General features: G+C 38.5%; 1 protein-coding gene across 2 annotated transcripts in view; it reads left to right on the top strand.

The window, feature by feature from the left end:
- Window positions 1–14,155, top strand: part of MYO16 (myosin XVI) — a 417,071-nt gene that overhangs the window by 112,856 nt on the left and 290,060 nt on the right. For both annotated transcript variants that reach the window (XM_036301819.1, XM_036301818.1), the window contains exon 11: window positions 4,758–4,823. In XM_036301819.1, coding sequence (XP_036157712.1) covers window positions 4,758–4,823 — 66 coding nt within the window. The remainder of the gene's footprint in view (window positions 1–4,757; window positions 4,824–14,155) is intronic.

The raw sequence follows: 14,155 nt of genomic DNA, 5'->3' as shown, positions 1-14,155 counted from the left end.
TCACCCACAGAGCAGGGCCAATGGGGAGGTTATGGCTCTACCCCGTCACACACAGAGCAGGGCTGATCAGGGGGTTGGGGCGCCGCACCCTGTCACAGACAGAGCAGTACCCATGGGGGGGGGCGTTGGGGCGCTGCACCCTGTCACACACAGAGCCACAGGGCGATCATGGGGTTGGGGAGCTCCCCCCTATCAGGCACAGAGCAAGGCCAATCAGGGGGTTGGGGCGCTGCATCCTGTCACACACAGAGCAGGGCCAATCAGGGGGTTGTGGCCCCTCCCCCTGTCACACACAGAGCTGCAGGGCGATCAGGGGGTTTGGCCGCTGCCCCTTGTCACACTGATCCCGGTGCCGGGAGGCCTCGCGGCTCTGCTGATCCTGGTGCTGGGGGGCCTCGCTGCTCCTCTGATTCCGGTGCTGGGAGGCATATTACCCTTTTACTATATAGGTTAGAGGCCTGGTGCATGGGTGGGGGCCGGCTGGTTTTCCCTGAAGGGTGTCCTGGATCAGGGTGGGGGTACCCACTGGGGTGCCTGGCCAGCCTGGGTGAGGGGATGATGGCTGTTTGCAGCTGGTCACACCCGCTTCAGGGTGGGGGTTCCCACTGGGGTGCCTGGCCAGTCTGGGTGAGGGGCTGAGGGCCATTTTCAGGCTGGCGGGTGACTGAAGCTCCCAACCTGTCCTTTTTTTAAATTTTTTTTATTCTGGGCCAGCTTTAACTCTGAGGCTTGGCTCCAGCTCTGAGGCCTCGGCTGCTGAAAGCAGGTATCTGGTTTGTTTGGGTTCTATAATTGTAACACTGTTGTGGTCCTTCTCACTCCAGCTCTGAGATCCTGGCTGGCTGAAAGCAGGGATCTGCGTTTGTTCTATAATTGAAACAATGGTGCTGTCCTGCTGGCTGAAGCCCGGCTGGCTGAAAGCAGGTTTCTGGGGTTTTGTTTAGCTTCTATATTTGTAACAATGTTTCAAACTGCAAGCTCAGAGGCTGGCAAGGCAGGCGGGGAACGTTGGCTTCCTCCGTCACTGAAGCAAGCAAGCCTCCTGTTCTCTTCAAGCTGCCTGGCTACCGGCCGCCATCTTGGTTGGCAGTTAATTTGCATATCTCCCTGATTAGCCAATGGTAAGGGTAGCAGAGGTACGGCTAATTACCATGTTTCTCTATTATTAGATAGGATGGGAGATGGCGACATAACCATGAAACTACGTACATTGAGTTTGACATAACCCAAGGACTGTCTGTATTATCTTTTGTGTTTTTCTTCTTTTATTTATCATTTTGTTTCTTGTATTTATACTGTTCCTTGTAACACTACTTATCCACTTTTATTCCTATACAATAAACTATTATGTGATTATATCCTAATTTATTAATTGACTCTACAGTTGAGGAACCTTTGAGTCATTTTCACTTTTTTGTTATTATCTATATACTAGTGGCTCAGTACATGAATTCGTGCACTTTGAAAGGAACTGTGAATTGCGAGGCTTCAGTGGGCACAGGGGCAGGTCTCGGCCCATCTTCTGCGCCCCTGCCTGGCCCATCCTGCCTTGGCCACCAGTCCCCTGTCTGCCTGCAACCCCACTCCTGCCGCTGCTGCTCCCACATGCTGACAGTGCTGGCATCACTCACACCTGCTGAGGGCGCAGAGTGATTGGGGCCGGTGCCAGCAGCAAGTGCGAGCGGGGCTGGCGCAGCAATGCCTGCTGCCTGATCCCCTCTCAGGAGCAGGGGAGGTGGAGAATCCTTCAGGGGCAATCAGGGCCAGCAGCCGCTGCTTGCGCCCACTGACAGCACTGAGCGATCCGGGCTGGCACCGGGTGCTGGCAGCGGGTGTGAGTGGCGGCTCTGGCGCAGGCAGTGGGTGCGAACGGGGCTGGCACCAGCAGCAGGTACAAGCGCCGGGTGGGACTGCGACATGTGGGAGCAAAGAATTTTGAGTAACCATCAGAGGTTTGCCCCAATGACAGTGACCAGCACCCTGCCTTGATCTGGCACCTCCGCTCACCTGCTCCACCATCCAGCCATGGCTGACGTCCACCAAATTCCGTTCTCTGCTGCCTGCTGTGGACGCCCACCATGTTCCGTGTGTGCCCCCTGGTGGTCAGTGCACGTCATAGTGACCTGTTGTTTGGTTGTTCTGCCGTTCAGTCTATTTGCATATTAGGGTTATATATATGTAAAATCCTAAGTGACTGTTACAACTGGTCGACCAGTTGCTATGATGCACACTGACCACCATGGGGCAGACGCTCAATGCAGGAGATACCCCCTGATGGTCAGTGCGCTCCCACAGCCAACCTCCCGTGGCCCCTCCCCTCGCCCCCTAGCCACTCCCCCATTGGCCCTGATGGGGGACTCAGTCTGCCAACCTCCTGCGGCCCCTCCCCCTGTTGGCCAGCCCGCCAAGATAGGATTCAATTGCCGGCCAGCCCGAGGGACCCCACCGTGCATGAATTTGTGCACTGGGCCTCTAGTAAATAACACTGTTATAAACTATCTTATGTCTTTTTGGAGGCACACATAGATAAGTATTTCTGTGGGGCATTTACAGTGGGGCCTTGACTTACAAGTGTCCCGACGAACAAGTTTGCCGTCTCTCGGCCGATTTTTTGCTTTGAGTTGCGAGCTAAAATTCAGGTTACAAGCCAGCTTCAGATACCCCACCGCTAGTTGGCGTAGTGAATGTCACAGTGAATGCCACAACATCAGCCCAGCATCACATGTCTCACTCGTTCACTTTAAGATTTGACATACGAGTAATTTGAGTTATGACCTCCGTCATGGAATGAATTAAAATCGTAAGTCAAGGCCCCACTGTACCTAGAACTGTCTCATTTTTTTATCCAGGAGAAAAAGGTCTCAATATTTTATCATTCAGCATGTTGTTTGTGGTAGCGATGCCATGTGTAGTTACTTTTTATTTGATTAAGAAAGATCTATTGAATTAATAGGTTTCATAGTTATTGTTTTTAAATCAAAAGTGGACATTAAATGTATTTAAAGTTTTTTTTTCAGCATTTAGTGAGACCATCATGTGACTTTTGTTCTTTACTTCTTAGTAATATGAGTTGATCTTCTAATGTGAAGCCAACATTACATTACTAGAATAAAGTTTATTTGGTTGAAATCTATTATCTGTTGAATGCATTATTGCAATTCAGTTTGTCAATATTTTGCTCAGAATTTTTGCATGTATTTTAATGAGAGAGAATAGCCTGTATTTTTTCTTTCAATTTACTAGTTATGTTTTTAATATCAAGCTTATGCAGGCCTCTTAAAGTGAAATGTTTTTTCTCCTGTTATTTTCTTGAATTATTTGTATAAGATTTGTTTATTTTTGTACTTCAATGTTGGGAAGAATTCACCAGAGAGAGAAGTCTAAGTTTTCTTTGTGGAAAGGTATTTTATGTATTTCTCTTATAGATGTCTGCTGATTTTATAGGTATCCATTATTAATTTCTGTCTTAATTTTACCATGATCAGAGAATATACTCTGTGTGACTCAAGTCTTTTAAATGTAATGAAACTAGTTTATGCAGTTTCTGGTAACATTATTCAATTGGTCAACTTGCTGATTATTTATTTCAAAAATTTGTCTGCTTATTTGTGAGTTACTAAGAAAAAAAACCTGTTAAAATTCCTCACTATCATTGTGAATTCATGTTTTTCTTCTAACAGCTGTTGCTGCTTCAGATATTTTATCCTTGATTTCAATCTCATAGAAATTTAGACTTGCATATCTTCCTGATTGCTTTATTTTATCATTGTGAAATGTCCCTTTTTATCACTGGTACTGGTTCTTACCTCAAAGTATATTTTCTATTAATTGAGTGTTGCTAAACCACTTTTTTTGCTGTTATTGTTTGAATGGATATTTTGCTTCATACTTTAACTTTTTTTTTTATATATATTTTATTGATTTTTTACAGAGAGGAAGGGAGAGAGATAGAGAGTTAGAAACATCGATGAGAGAGAAACATCGATCAGCTGCCTCCTGCACATCTCCTACTGGGTATGTGCCCGCAACCCAGGTACATGCCCTTGACCGGAATCGAACCTGGGACCTTTCAGTCCACAGACCGACGCTCTATCCACTGAGCCAAACCGGTTTCGGCCATACTTTAACTTTTAAATGTATTATGCTTTATATGTAAAGTGTTTTCTCTTTAGAGTAGCACACAGTATTTTAATCCAGTTTATAACCTTTTTTTTTTAAAATTGAGAGTATTTAGTAGCTTTACATTTGATGCAAGTACTGATGTATTTGGTTTTAAATCTATAATTTATTATTTGTTATCTATTTGTTCCATCTGTTTTATGTGCCTTTATATCTCATTAGTTGTCCTTTTAGTTAAAGGTATCTTCATTTCCTTTATCAACTTCTCAGTTATGCATTTTATTATTATTCTATAGCAACATAGAACTCATTACTACCCCGTTTACTTCTTCCATTATATTTTGCTATGTCTTTTAATTTTATATTTTTTTTATCCAGTCTGGTTCTCATAAAAACACTTTAAGATTAGTTCTCAGAATCCAATTATGTCACCTTTATTTGTGTGTTCAGTGGAACAAATATATTAGCTTGATTTTATTTGAATTTCACTTGTCTATTTCTTTATTTATAAAGTTAAACAATTGACAAAATGTTAAGAGCATAGTTTTTCCTTATTCTTCATATTGTAGAGTGATTTTTAACTTTAAATGTGCTATTTATATGGGTCAAACACTATTTATATCTTTTTCCTTTAACAGACTTTCATTGGGGACATCCTCTTACTTGTTAATCCATTCAAGGAGCTTCCAATTTATTCCACCATGGTGAGTATAAAATTTAAAATACCATTTAACAGTGTAGAATAATACTCACCAGACAATCCTGTTTATATCAAATGACCTATTAAGAAGAAAAATCATAACAATAGGTAAAGTCAGAATTTTCAGAAAGTTCTAAATTAAGTTGTTGCATAATGATTCTCTTCTTCATTTTTAATCTTTAACTATTTTGGCATTCAATTATTCATAATACTAATTTTTAATGTTTTTAACATTTTGAGTGATTTTTTCCATTTTATACGTTGGCAATTTAAGTCTTCTCTGACTTTTTGAAGTCAATTTTCTAGTAATTCATTATTTGTTTTAATATTTTCAAAGAAATCTCTTGACTTTAAATTTTTTTCAAATGTATACTTATTGTGTGTTCAATTGATTTCTTTTTCTTTTTATTATTTCCTTCTACTTCCTTTGAGTTTAATTTGATAGTTGTTTAAGTTGTAAAGTTCTGTCATTGATTGTTTGCCTTTCTGAATTCATATTTGAGGCTTTTTATTTTGCTTTCAGCACAACTTTACTAAATTCTACATCTTTAATATTTCACAATTTTATTACTCAGTTAAAGATATCTGTTTCCTATTATGAGTTTTTTCTTTGTTGTTTGAATTTTATAAAAATATAAACTGATTTTTCTATTTTCTACATTGCTTCACTTTAATCTACATTCTGGTTAGTAGAATGACTAGGTTAATTCTCTCTTCTATTGTTTTGAAACTACAGTTAAAACCATCTATTAAATTATTGACATCGGTTGTTTTTTATCAATATTAAAATTTTTATTTTATACATAGAGATTTCATTTCTCTGATGAAAATTTTGTTTTGCCACCTATTTTCTTAAACATGTTAAAATTTATTTTAAAATATGTCCCTGATAACTCTAATAATAATATCATTATTAATCTAGTAGCTCTAATACTAGATAATAGCATTTCTAATCTAATCTAATTATAGTATCTAATGATATCTGGGTGTGTTTGTGTGTGTGTGTGTGTGTGTGTGTGTATGTGTGTATTTGTCAATTGGTTTGTATTACATGGGTGTTATTTACAGACAGTCCTGGAAAACATTGTTTGAATACTGAACCTTTTATTTATAGAGGCTGGGATGGTATTAGCTTTGTCCAAAGAAATTTTTAATGTTTTTTGTCCTAGTGGGTAGATAAATTATAGCAGATGGTCTTGACTCTGGTACAGTTCTTTTACTTTGTGTTTGCTCTTGTGCATAAGCCGGGCCCCCTTAAAGGTCTCAACTGAGAAATCGGGATGATGTCCACCTAGGCTTTCCTTTGTTACTAAGACCTGAACTTGAAATTGTGTCTTCCTAGCAGTGTTAAACTGCTGAAATCTCTGCTTAACTCTTTAGACACTTACATTTAGTTTCTACGAGGCCTCTGAGCTTTATTCTGCAAAGTGGTAATGTGCTATGAGAAAAAGGTAGGCAGAAGATCCTGTTTGGTTCAGTGCATTTTGATATTCTCTAAGATCTTTATTGCTTAAGTCTTTGCTGCTTTGGTGATCTTCAGAGGCCTCCAATTAGGAGTTTAATTTGTATTTTTATCCAGCTCTTATATTAGTAGTTGTTCATGGCAAGATCATTAGTCTGTTTCCAACTACTTTATTATAGCTACAATAAAATGGGCCATTTCTATTTTTATTGCATTGGTGTCAGAAGATCATTTGCCTTCAAATATCTAAGCTTGGTTAAAATTGCATTATTTTTAATTCTGTACGTGTCTTTTATATATATATATATATATATATATATACACACATATATATATACATATATATATATATATATATATACATATACATATATATATATATATTATTTAAAGTTAACTATTGATGTATTGTTCCTGGTTTATGTTATAGTGTCACATTTAATTGTAGAGTGAACAAGAATCTTATGGTGAGACAAAAGTGAGTTTTAAGTAATTCAGTTATATAATTTAGATGCTTCCATGGATCTAGAGGTAAAATTCTAAGTCTCAGGGAAAATTTACATAAATTTTGTAATATGGCATTATCTGCCATATTATATTGTATTTTGTAATGGAATAAATCTGATATTTTGTGGTTTGTTTTTTGGGTCTCAACACTATGGCAGCTTTATAGCTTTAAATAATATGTGGTATTTGCAGTTCTTTCAGAAATACATGCTAGCAGATAAAAGAAGAGAAACAGGAAGAGACATATTTCTTTATCAATATAGGAATGAATATAATGCATTGAGATTTTTGCCAGAACACTTCATTAAAATTTTAAATGGCAAATACAATTTATAAATTATGGGTATCATACTCTTCCATCCATTTCCAGCTGATTCTGATATACTAGTAGGATGTAAGAGGAAAATAAATATATTTTGATAAAATATACACTGATATAAAGTTTACAGTAAAATTTTAACAGGTTAAAATGAAACTTTACAGTTCTTGATGCTTTGAAGTTCATGTATATTAGAATCAAATAGTTTGCACTCCCCTTGTATACAAGTAATAACCCATGAAATTACAGATATTAGATAGAAACAAGGATTTAATTTTTAGGTTGAATTAGTGGGCATCCTGTGTAGCAATATTAGTACCTTGTAATTTAAAATCAGCTACGCATGTATAGAACCATGTTTAAATTATCTCATTGTTCTATGGACGCACAATAGAAAGTTCCATTTGTGTGTGTGTATCTATTGATTATATTTATGTGTATGTTTATTCTTTCACATCATAAATTGAGTTTTGTTTCTTCCAGTGATGATTACTTTAATAAAAGTAAAAAGAAAATGTTGAGTATGATCATATCTATAAAGACTATACAAACCAGGAGAATGACTTCTATGTTTCATGTTGAAAAATAAAAGACCAGATCTATACCATCTGTGTCTTACTTTTATTTTGTTACCAGTACTATTAACTGTGTTATATTAAGCCTTTGCATAATATTCATTTCTTATCTAGTAGGTCATTAATCATGGATGTAGAACACCCTTTGTGGCAAACTTCATTTTGAGACTGATGTGAACACATGGCAGCAAACAGCCCTGCCCATTAGATGGCTTGCTGCCCTAAGCAATGTTGATCTGATGCTAACAACCACTGGGGAGAAGTGGTGCTGAGGGGGCCAGTAGGCAGACAGTTCTAAATGAAGCGTAATCAACAGGGAAAGGTTAATTATTATGCTGCCTATTTATGCTGAAGACAAGTATCATCACTCATTTCAAGCACGTAAGAGGTAGGGGAGAAGGAGAAAATCGAAAAGTAGGCAGATCTTTCTGAATAGGCTTACAAAAAAAGCAGGCTTATAATCAGGAACAAAAATGCCTTATAAAAGCAACAAAGATTTATTTAGTCTATTAAATATAACATGTTGTGTTAGATATTTACAGATGCTGAGTAAGAGTCTCTGTAATTAACTATATAGACATTCTAGAAGCAAAATACAAAATAAATAACTAAAAATAATCACAGACTCCATTTATAGCTGAGGATGGAAAAATACCTGCATTGGAGATGTACACTATTCATTGACATGTTGAAAGGTTAGAATGGATGAAATCTTAGGTTCAGAAGGGCATTACATGGGAAAGAAATGAGACTGGGGCCAAATCTTAAAGAATGATTACGATTCTGATGAGGGGAAACAGAGTTATATTTTGGAGAATTGTTTAGAGCAAATGGAGTTGAAAAAATAAAGGCCATTTAGAGAAATGTACAGACCAATTTCATAAATTAAGAAGGTAAAAACGCTAAATAATTAAAAATTTAGGCCTAGATTATAAAGCTAAATTAAAGACTTGGGGTTTTATTTTTCAGAAAATAAAGAACTATTGGGAAAAAATTGTATTTTAAGTGTGTTTGTTTCCATCAGTTTAAGGAGAGGAGATATTTAGGCAAGAAGACTAGATAGTAGATATTGAAATAATCTAATAATAAGTTTATCCGGGCCTAATATGGGAACTCTAGTAATGGGGAAGAAGCAGGCATTGAGTGAGTCTGCAAAGACAGTAAATAGTATTCAAAGAGTAATTTTATATGGAATGAATAGAAGCAGAGAAGATCAATTGATACAGGTTTTGAATTTGTGAGTCTGGGAGAGTAAGGGTATTGCTAATGAAGAAAGTTAAAGAAAAAGAAAGGAATTCATAAGAAAAACCAGGTTCAGGGAAACATATTCAGTTTATGGAGGTTAAATTGAAGTAGTGTTGAGACTCTATTTTGCATGCAAGATTAGGAATAATTCCTATAGATATTTCATTTTGTGAGATTCCTAGGATTCATACCATGTTTAAGATTAAGGTAGAAAAATAGTAGAAAATGAAGGAGGTTCGGGAGGGGAGAGAGATGGAGAAGGCAACCATCTTTGGTGGCAACTGAAGAACTAGGTCAAATGCATTGGCAAAGTTAGTAATCAGAAAACCAATGAACATGTGAATGTCATGGGGACAAATGCTTGAGCAGTGAATATTCATTCATCTCCCACACATCGATTTTAGACCTTTCTTGGATATTTCTCATTATTATTTTTCCTATGGAGTCCACAGACCAAGGATGTATCACCTTGAAATCTCAACATGCAAAATGATGACACCATTCAGGATAAAAGACCTGGGGATAATTTTTCAAGGTTATATTTTTGACTGCGCAGTCTTTGGTCATCCTCTAAGTGCCAGTGAGATTAAGCTTTCCCGATATGTAATATGGCATCTTATATGGGATGCCAGGTTAGGCCTTCACTTAATTTTAGATTCTGTTTGCTGCTGGTCTCCTGATATTCCCATTGCTAGACATGTTGGGTTTGGCAAGTAGCTAGAGTGGCTGAGCAGGGTTTTGTAGCTATGGAGTAGCAGGGCTGGGAAAGAATGCCAGTAGCTGGCATTGTTTAGGGTTTGTTATTACATGGTAGGCCTGCTACAAAGGGCTTTACATACATCATCACATTTCATCAAAAGGCAACCCAATCAATGTAAGAATAATCCTTTCCACTTTGCAGATGAATAAACTGATACTTAAAGAGATTAAATATACTTTCTAAAGTTTTCTCATGAGTGGCAGAGACAGAATTTATATACAGGTCTTATGACCCCATTGCAAATGCATGCTAGACTACTCTGAGACAAGTGCTGAGCCCAGAAGCATATAGATTTAATGATATGTGGTCCTTTGAACAAAACATTTTTCCTAAGGGTGTCATTTATTTATAGGTATATAAGTAAAAAACAGAAAATCCAGTCAGGCAAGTTGAGTGACATAATCATGCTATAGTGTGAAACTAGCATAATAGTCTATGCCAACTCAAGCTATTGGCATGGGGGAGCTTCCACTGGTTACCAGGATCCTGACACTGGGGACCTGTGAATGGCCCACACATAAGGTATGGAACCGCATGACTGGCTTCAGAAATCAGGATGTGGCAGAATCTGCCATCTCCTGGCAGTTTATTCAGAGGCATCATGCACAGTGGAAAACAGGAGGGAAACTGATCCATAAAGAAAGGCCTTATTCATTGGAGAGTCCAGCAAAGGCTAGAGATAATAACAAATGAAGATGATATAATGTCATCTCATCCATAAGATAAAAAAGAGCACATAAAATTTCCACTGACCAGAATCCTCTTGTTCCAAAATGGAACAGATGGGGAGATAGTAAGGTGAAGTGGAGAGAGGCAGCCTGTGGGAAAGGCAGGGTCTTGCCCTGCTGATATCTGCTTGACCGAATGAGAATGAGTGATAATATTGTTACTGATAATGATAGCTAATATAAAGTTAGATGGCTTGTTGCCACTCAGAACAACTAGAACTTATTTAAGTGAAAATCTTCCAGGTTTGATAGAAATAACTAAATAAAAAGGGGTGTGATACACACACACACACACACACACACACACACACACACACACACTTATAAAGCATAGAATTAGCATCAAGCAAAATATTATCAGGTGGGAGCAATGGACTGTTCTCCAATAAAAACTCTAAAATTTCATGAAAAGGAGATTTGCAAGAAAAGGGGACTGAGAAAGGTTACAAGTTTGGTTATCATGAAAAAAATTTATTTAGACACTCAGGATCCTTTACCACATCTAATTTCTATTAAAACGTAGCCTAAAGAGAAGAGGTAATCCCAAACAGGTGTAAAGAAGCAGAGTAGGGATGTGAATGCATTCTTCGTACCATTTATGCTCCTGGATCTCCATGTCTCGCCATTGTTTATAGCATCTAATGAAATCCGCAGCAGAATTTTCCAAAACAGGTTAAGTTTAAAAGTATTTTGCCAAAATTAGATTAAGGTTTGTGTTGGACTTGGGGAGAAGAGAAAGAGTGCTGTTGCAACTTTTCAAAACGAACAGAAATTTGTCCCAAAGGAAAAGGAAGCTAGAACTTCCTTTCAAATCATTCAAATCATTTTAATGTTCATTTTTAATTTGGGTATGCATCAGAACACAAAAAGTTCAAGTATAATACAATAGACAATTGTATATACACCACCATGTGGATCTCATTTCTTTTAAAAATATTTTAAATAAAAATGCATTGTTTCACATACTGCAACTTTAAAGATGTGACAAGAAGACATTGTTTTCTAGTTTAAGTGTAACATATTTTCTCCGTAGTACAGAAAATAGATATGCTTTAATGACTTGGTGTCTTAGTTTATATGACATAGTGTACTATGAACTAATTTCCACCTCAGCTTATTCCTTTTTATAAGCAATCACAATCACTGCCCTGTAATTATTATAAGCTCATCTAATCTTTTGTATATTCACGATACATATGCACTATACATATGCAATAAAAATGCATATACTGTTATTTTCTATTTAAATTCACTCAGAAGACATATTAGCTATATCCTTTTAAAATATTTATTAATCCTTCTGCTTTTAAATATTTTTTTCACGTTAAAAGGTGTAGTGTAACCCTACCTGGTTTAGCTCAGTGGATAGAGTGTAGGCCTGTGGACTGAAGGTTCCTGGGTTCGATTCTAGCCAATGGCACATGCCCAGATTGCGGGCTCGATCCCCCCTAGTAGAAGGCATGCAAGAGACAGCCAATCAATGCTTCTCTCTCATCACTGATGTTTCTATCTCTCTGTTTCTCTCCCTTCCTCTCTGAAATCAATAAAAAATATATGTATAAAAAAGGTGTAGATCTAGTTCAGTGATGGCGAACCATTTGAGCTCGGTGTGTCAGCATTTTGAAAAACCCTAACTTAACTCTGGTGCTGTGTCACAAATAGAAATTTTTTGATATTTGCAACCATAGTAAAACAAAGATTTATATTTTTGATATTTATTTTATATATTTAAATGCCATTTAACAAAGGAAAATCAACCAAAAAAATGAGTTCGCGTGTCACCTCTGACACGCGTGTCATAGGTTCGCCATCACTGGGCTAGTTAGTTTATTCTAAATGCCCTATAGTATTTTACTTATTAAAACACAGTCATATGGTGGTGGCTGCAGAAGCTTCCAGCTTTGAGCTAGGCCCACAGCTTCTGCACAAAAAAATTGATGGCATTTGTGGCTGAATTTATCCTGTCTACCAGGATTATCAGAGTGTTTGGGATTCCACAGAATAGAATATATTATATATGTTCTGGAATATATTACCAAATTTTTCAAAGCTGTAGTTGGTAAAAATGTATCTGATGAGGAGTTATCTCAGCAATTGAATCAGTCAAATTCATTTAATCAAGATGCTATCATGAAATGCTTGAAAAGTAGAAAAGATGAAATTAATCAGGCTCGGTTAGAAGAAATAGTTGATATTTCCTCTGCACAGTTGCAGGATTTTGATTGGCACTTAAAGCTTACACTTTCTTGTGACAAGATTGCTACATTACAAACTCAACTTTTAGACCTTCACTTAAACATAAAATAAAATGAAGTCAAACTGTATCCTGTTGAAATAAATAAAGAAGAGCTGCGGACTCTAATAAATCCTTGGAAGCAGCTAATAAGGTGATCCTGCAGTTGAAATAACTGGAAATGGTGAATAGCACCAACGTTGTCCACCCCATTGCTACAACTGATATGACAGAGTGAATGCTGTGTTCAGAAAACATACAATGTATTATAATACCAAGCTGAGAAAACAGCCCAGTTGAGTTTACAAAGATAAAAATGTATTCAACTTCCCTAAAAGACAGGAAATTACATGGTTGACAGGAAATCAACCTCCACCACTAACTAACCATATGACCTAGGAGCACTAAAACTTTGCATCAGTTTCTATATCTATAAAAAGAAGATGATTATCATACACAATTCCTGGGTTTCTGGGAGGAATGGATAAGAGAGTGAGTATAAAGCATTAAGAACAGCAGCAAGCCAATAGCAAGTATAAGCCATCATTACTAGTATTAACTATCCTATCTAATAAAAGAGAAACATGGTAATTGGCGTATGACCGCTACCTTTCCCATTGGCTAATCAGGGTGATATGCAAATTAATTGCCAGCCAAGATGGCGGCCGGCAGCCAGGCAGCTTAAACTGAACATGAGGCTTGCTTGCTTCAGTGACGGAGGACTCCAACATTCCCCGCTGCCTTGCCGGCCTCTGAGCCTGCAGTTTGAACATTGTAACAAATATAGAAGCTAAACGAAACCCCAGAAACCTGCTTTCAGCGAGCCGGGATCTCAGAGCTGGAGTTGATACAGAGTTTCGATTATAGAACCTAAATAAACCAGATACCTACTTTCAGCAGCTGAGGCCTCAGAGCTGGAGCCAAGCCTCAGAGCTAAAGCTGGCCCAGAATAAAAAAAAAAAAAGAAAACAGGAGCGGTTGGGAGCTTCAGTCCCAGCCTGAAAACAGCCCTCAGCCCCTCACCCAGACTGGCCAGGCACCCCAGTGGGGACCCCCACCCTGAAGGGTGTGTGACCAGCTGCAAACAGCCATCATCCCCTCATCCAGGCTGGCCAGGCACCCAAGTCGGGACCCCCACCCTGATCCAGGACACCCTTCAGGACAAACCAGCCAGCCTCCACCCATGCACCAGGCCTCTATTCTATATAGTAAAAGGGTAATATGCCTCCCAGCACCGGGATCAGCGGAGCCGTGAGGACTCCCGGCACCGGGATCAGCGTGACAAGGGGCAGCGACCAAACCCCCTGATCGCCTGCGGCTCTGTGTGTGACAGGGGGCGGGGCCACAACCTCCCTATCCGCCCTGCTCTGTTCGTGACAGGAGAAGGCACCCCAACCCCCTGATCAGCCCTGCTCTGTGCCTGATAGGGGGGAGCTCCCTAACACCCTGATTGCCCTGCAGCTCTGTGTGTGACGGGGTGTGGCGCCCGAACCCCCTGATCGCCCTG

This window comes from Myotis myotis, unplaced genomic scaffold (assembly GCF_014108235.1).
Source record: "Myotis myotis isolate mMyoMyo1 unplaced genomic scaffold, mMyoMyo1.p scaffold_m19_p_3, whole genome shotgun sequence".
Classification (NCBI taxonomy): domain Eukaryota; kingdom Metazoa; phylum Chordata; class Mammalia; order Chiroptera; family Vespertilionidae; genus Myotis; species Myotis myotis.
Note: the sequence above shows the minus strand (reverse complement) of the source record. Positions and strands in the feature narration are given on the sequence as shown.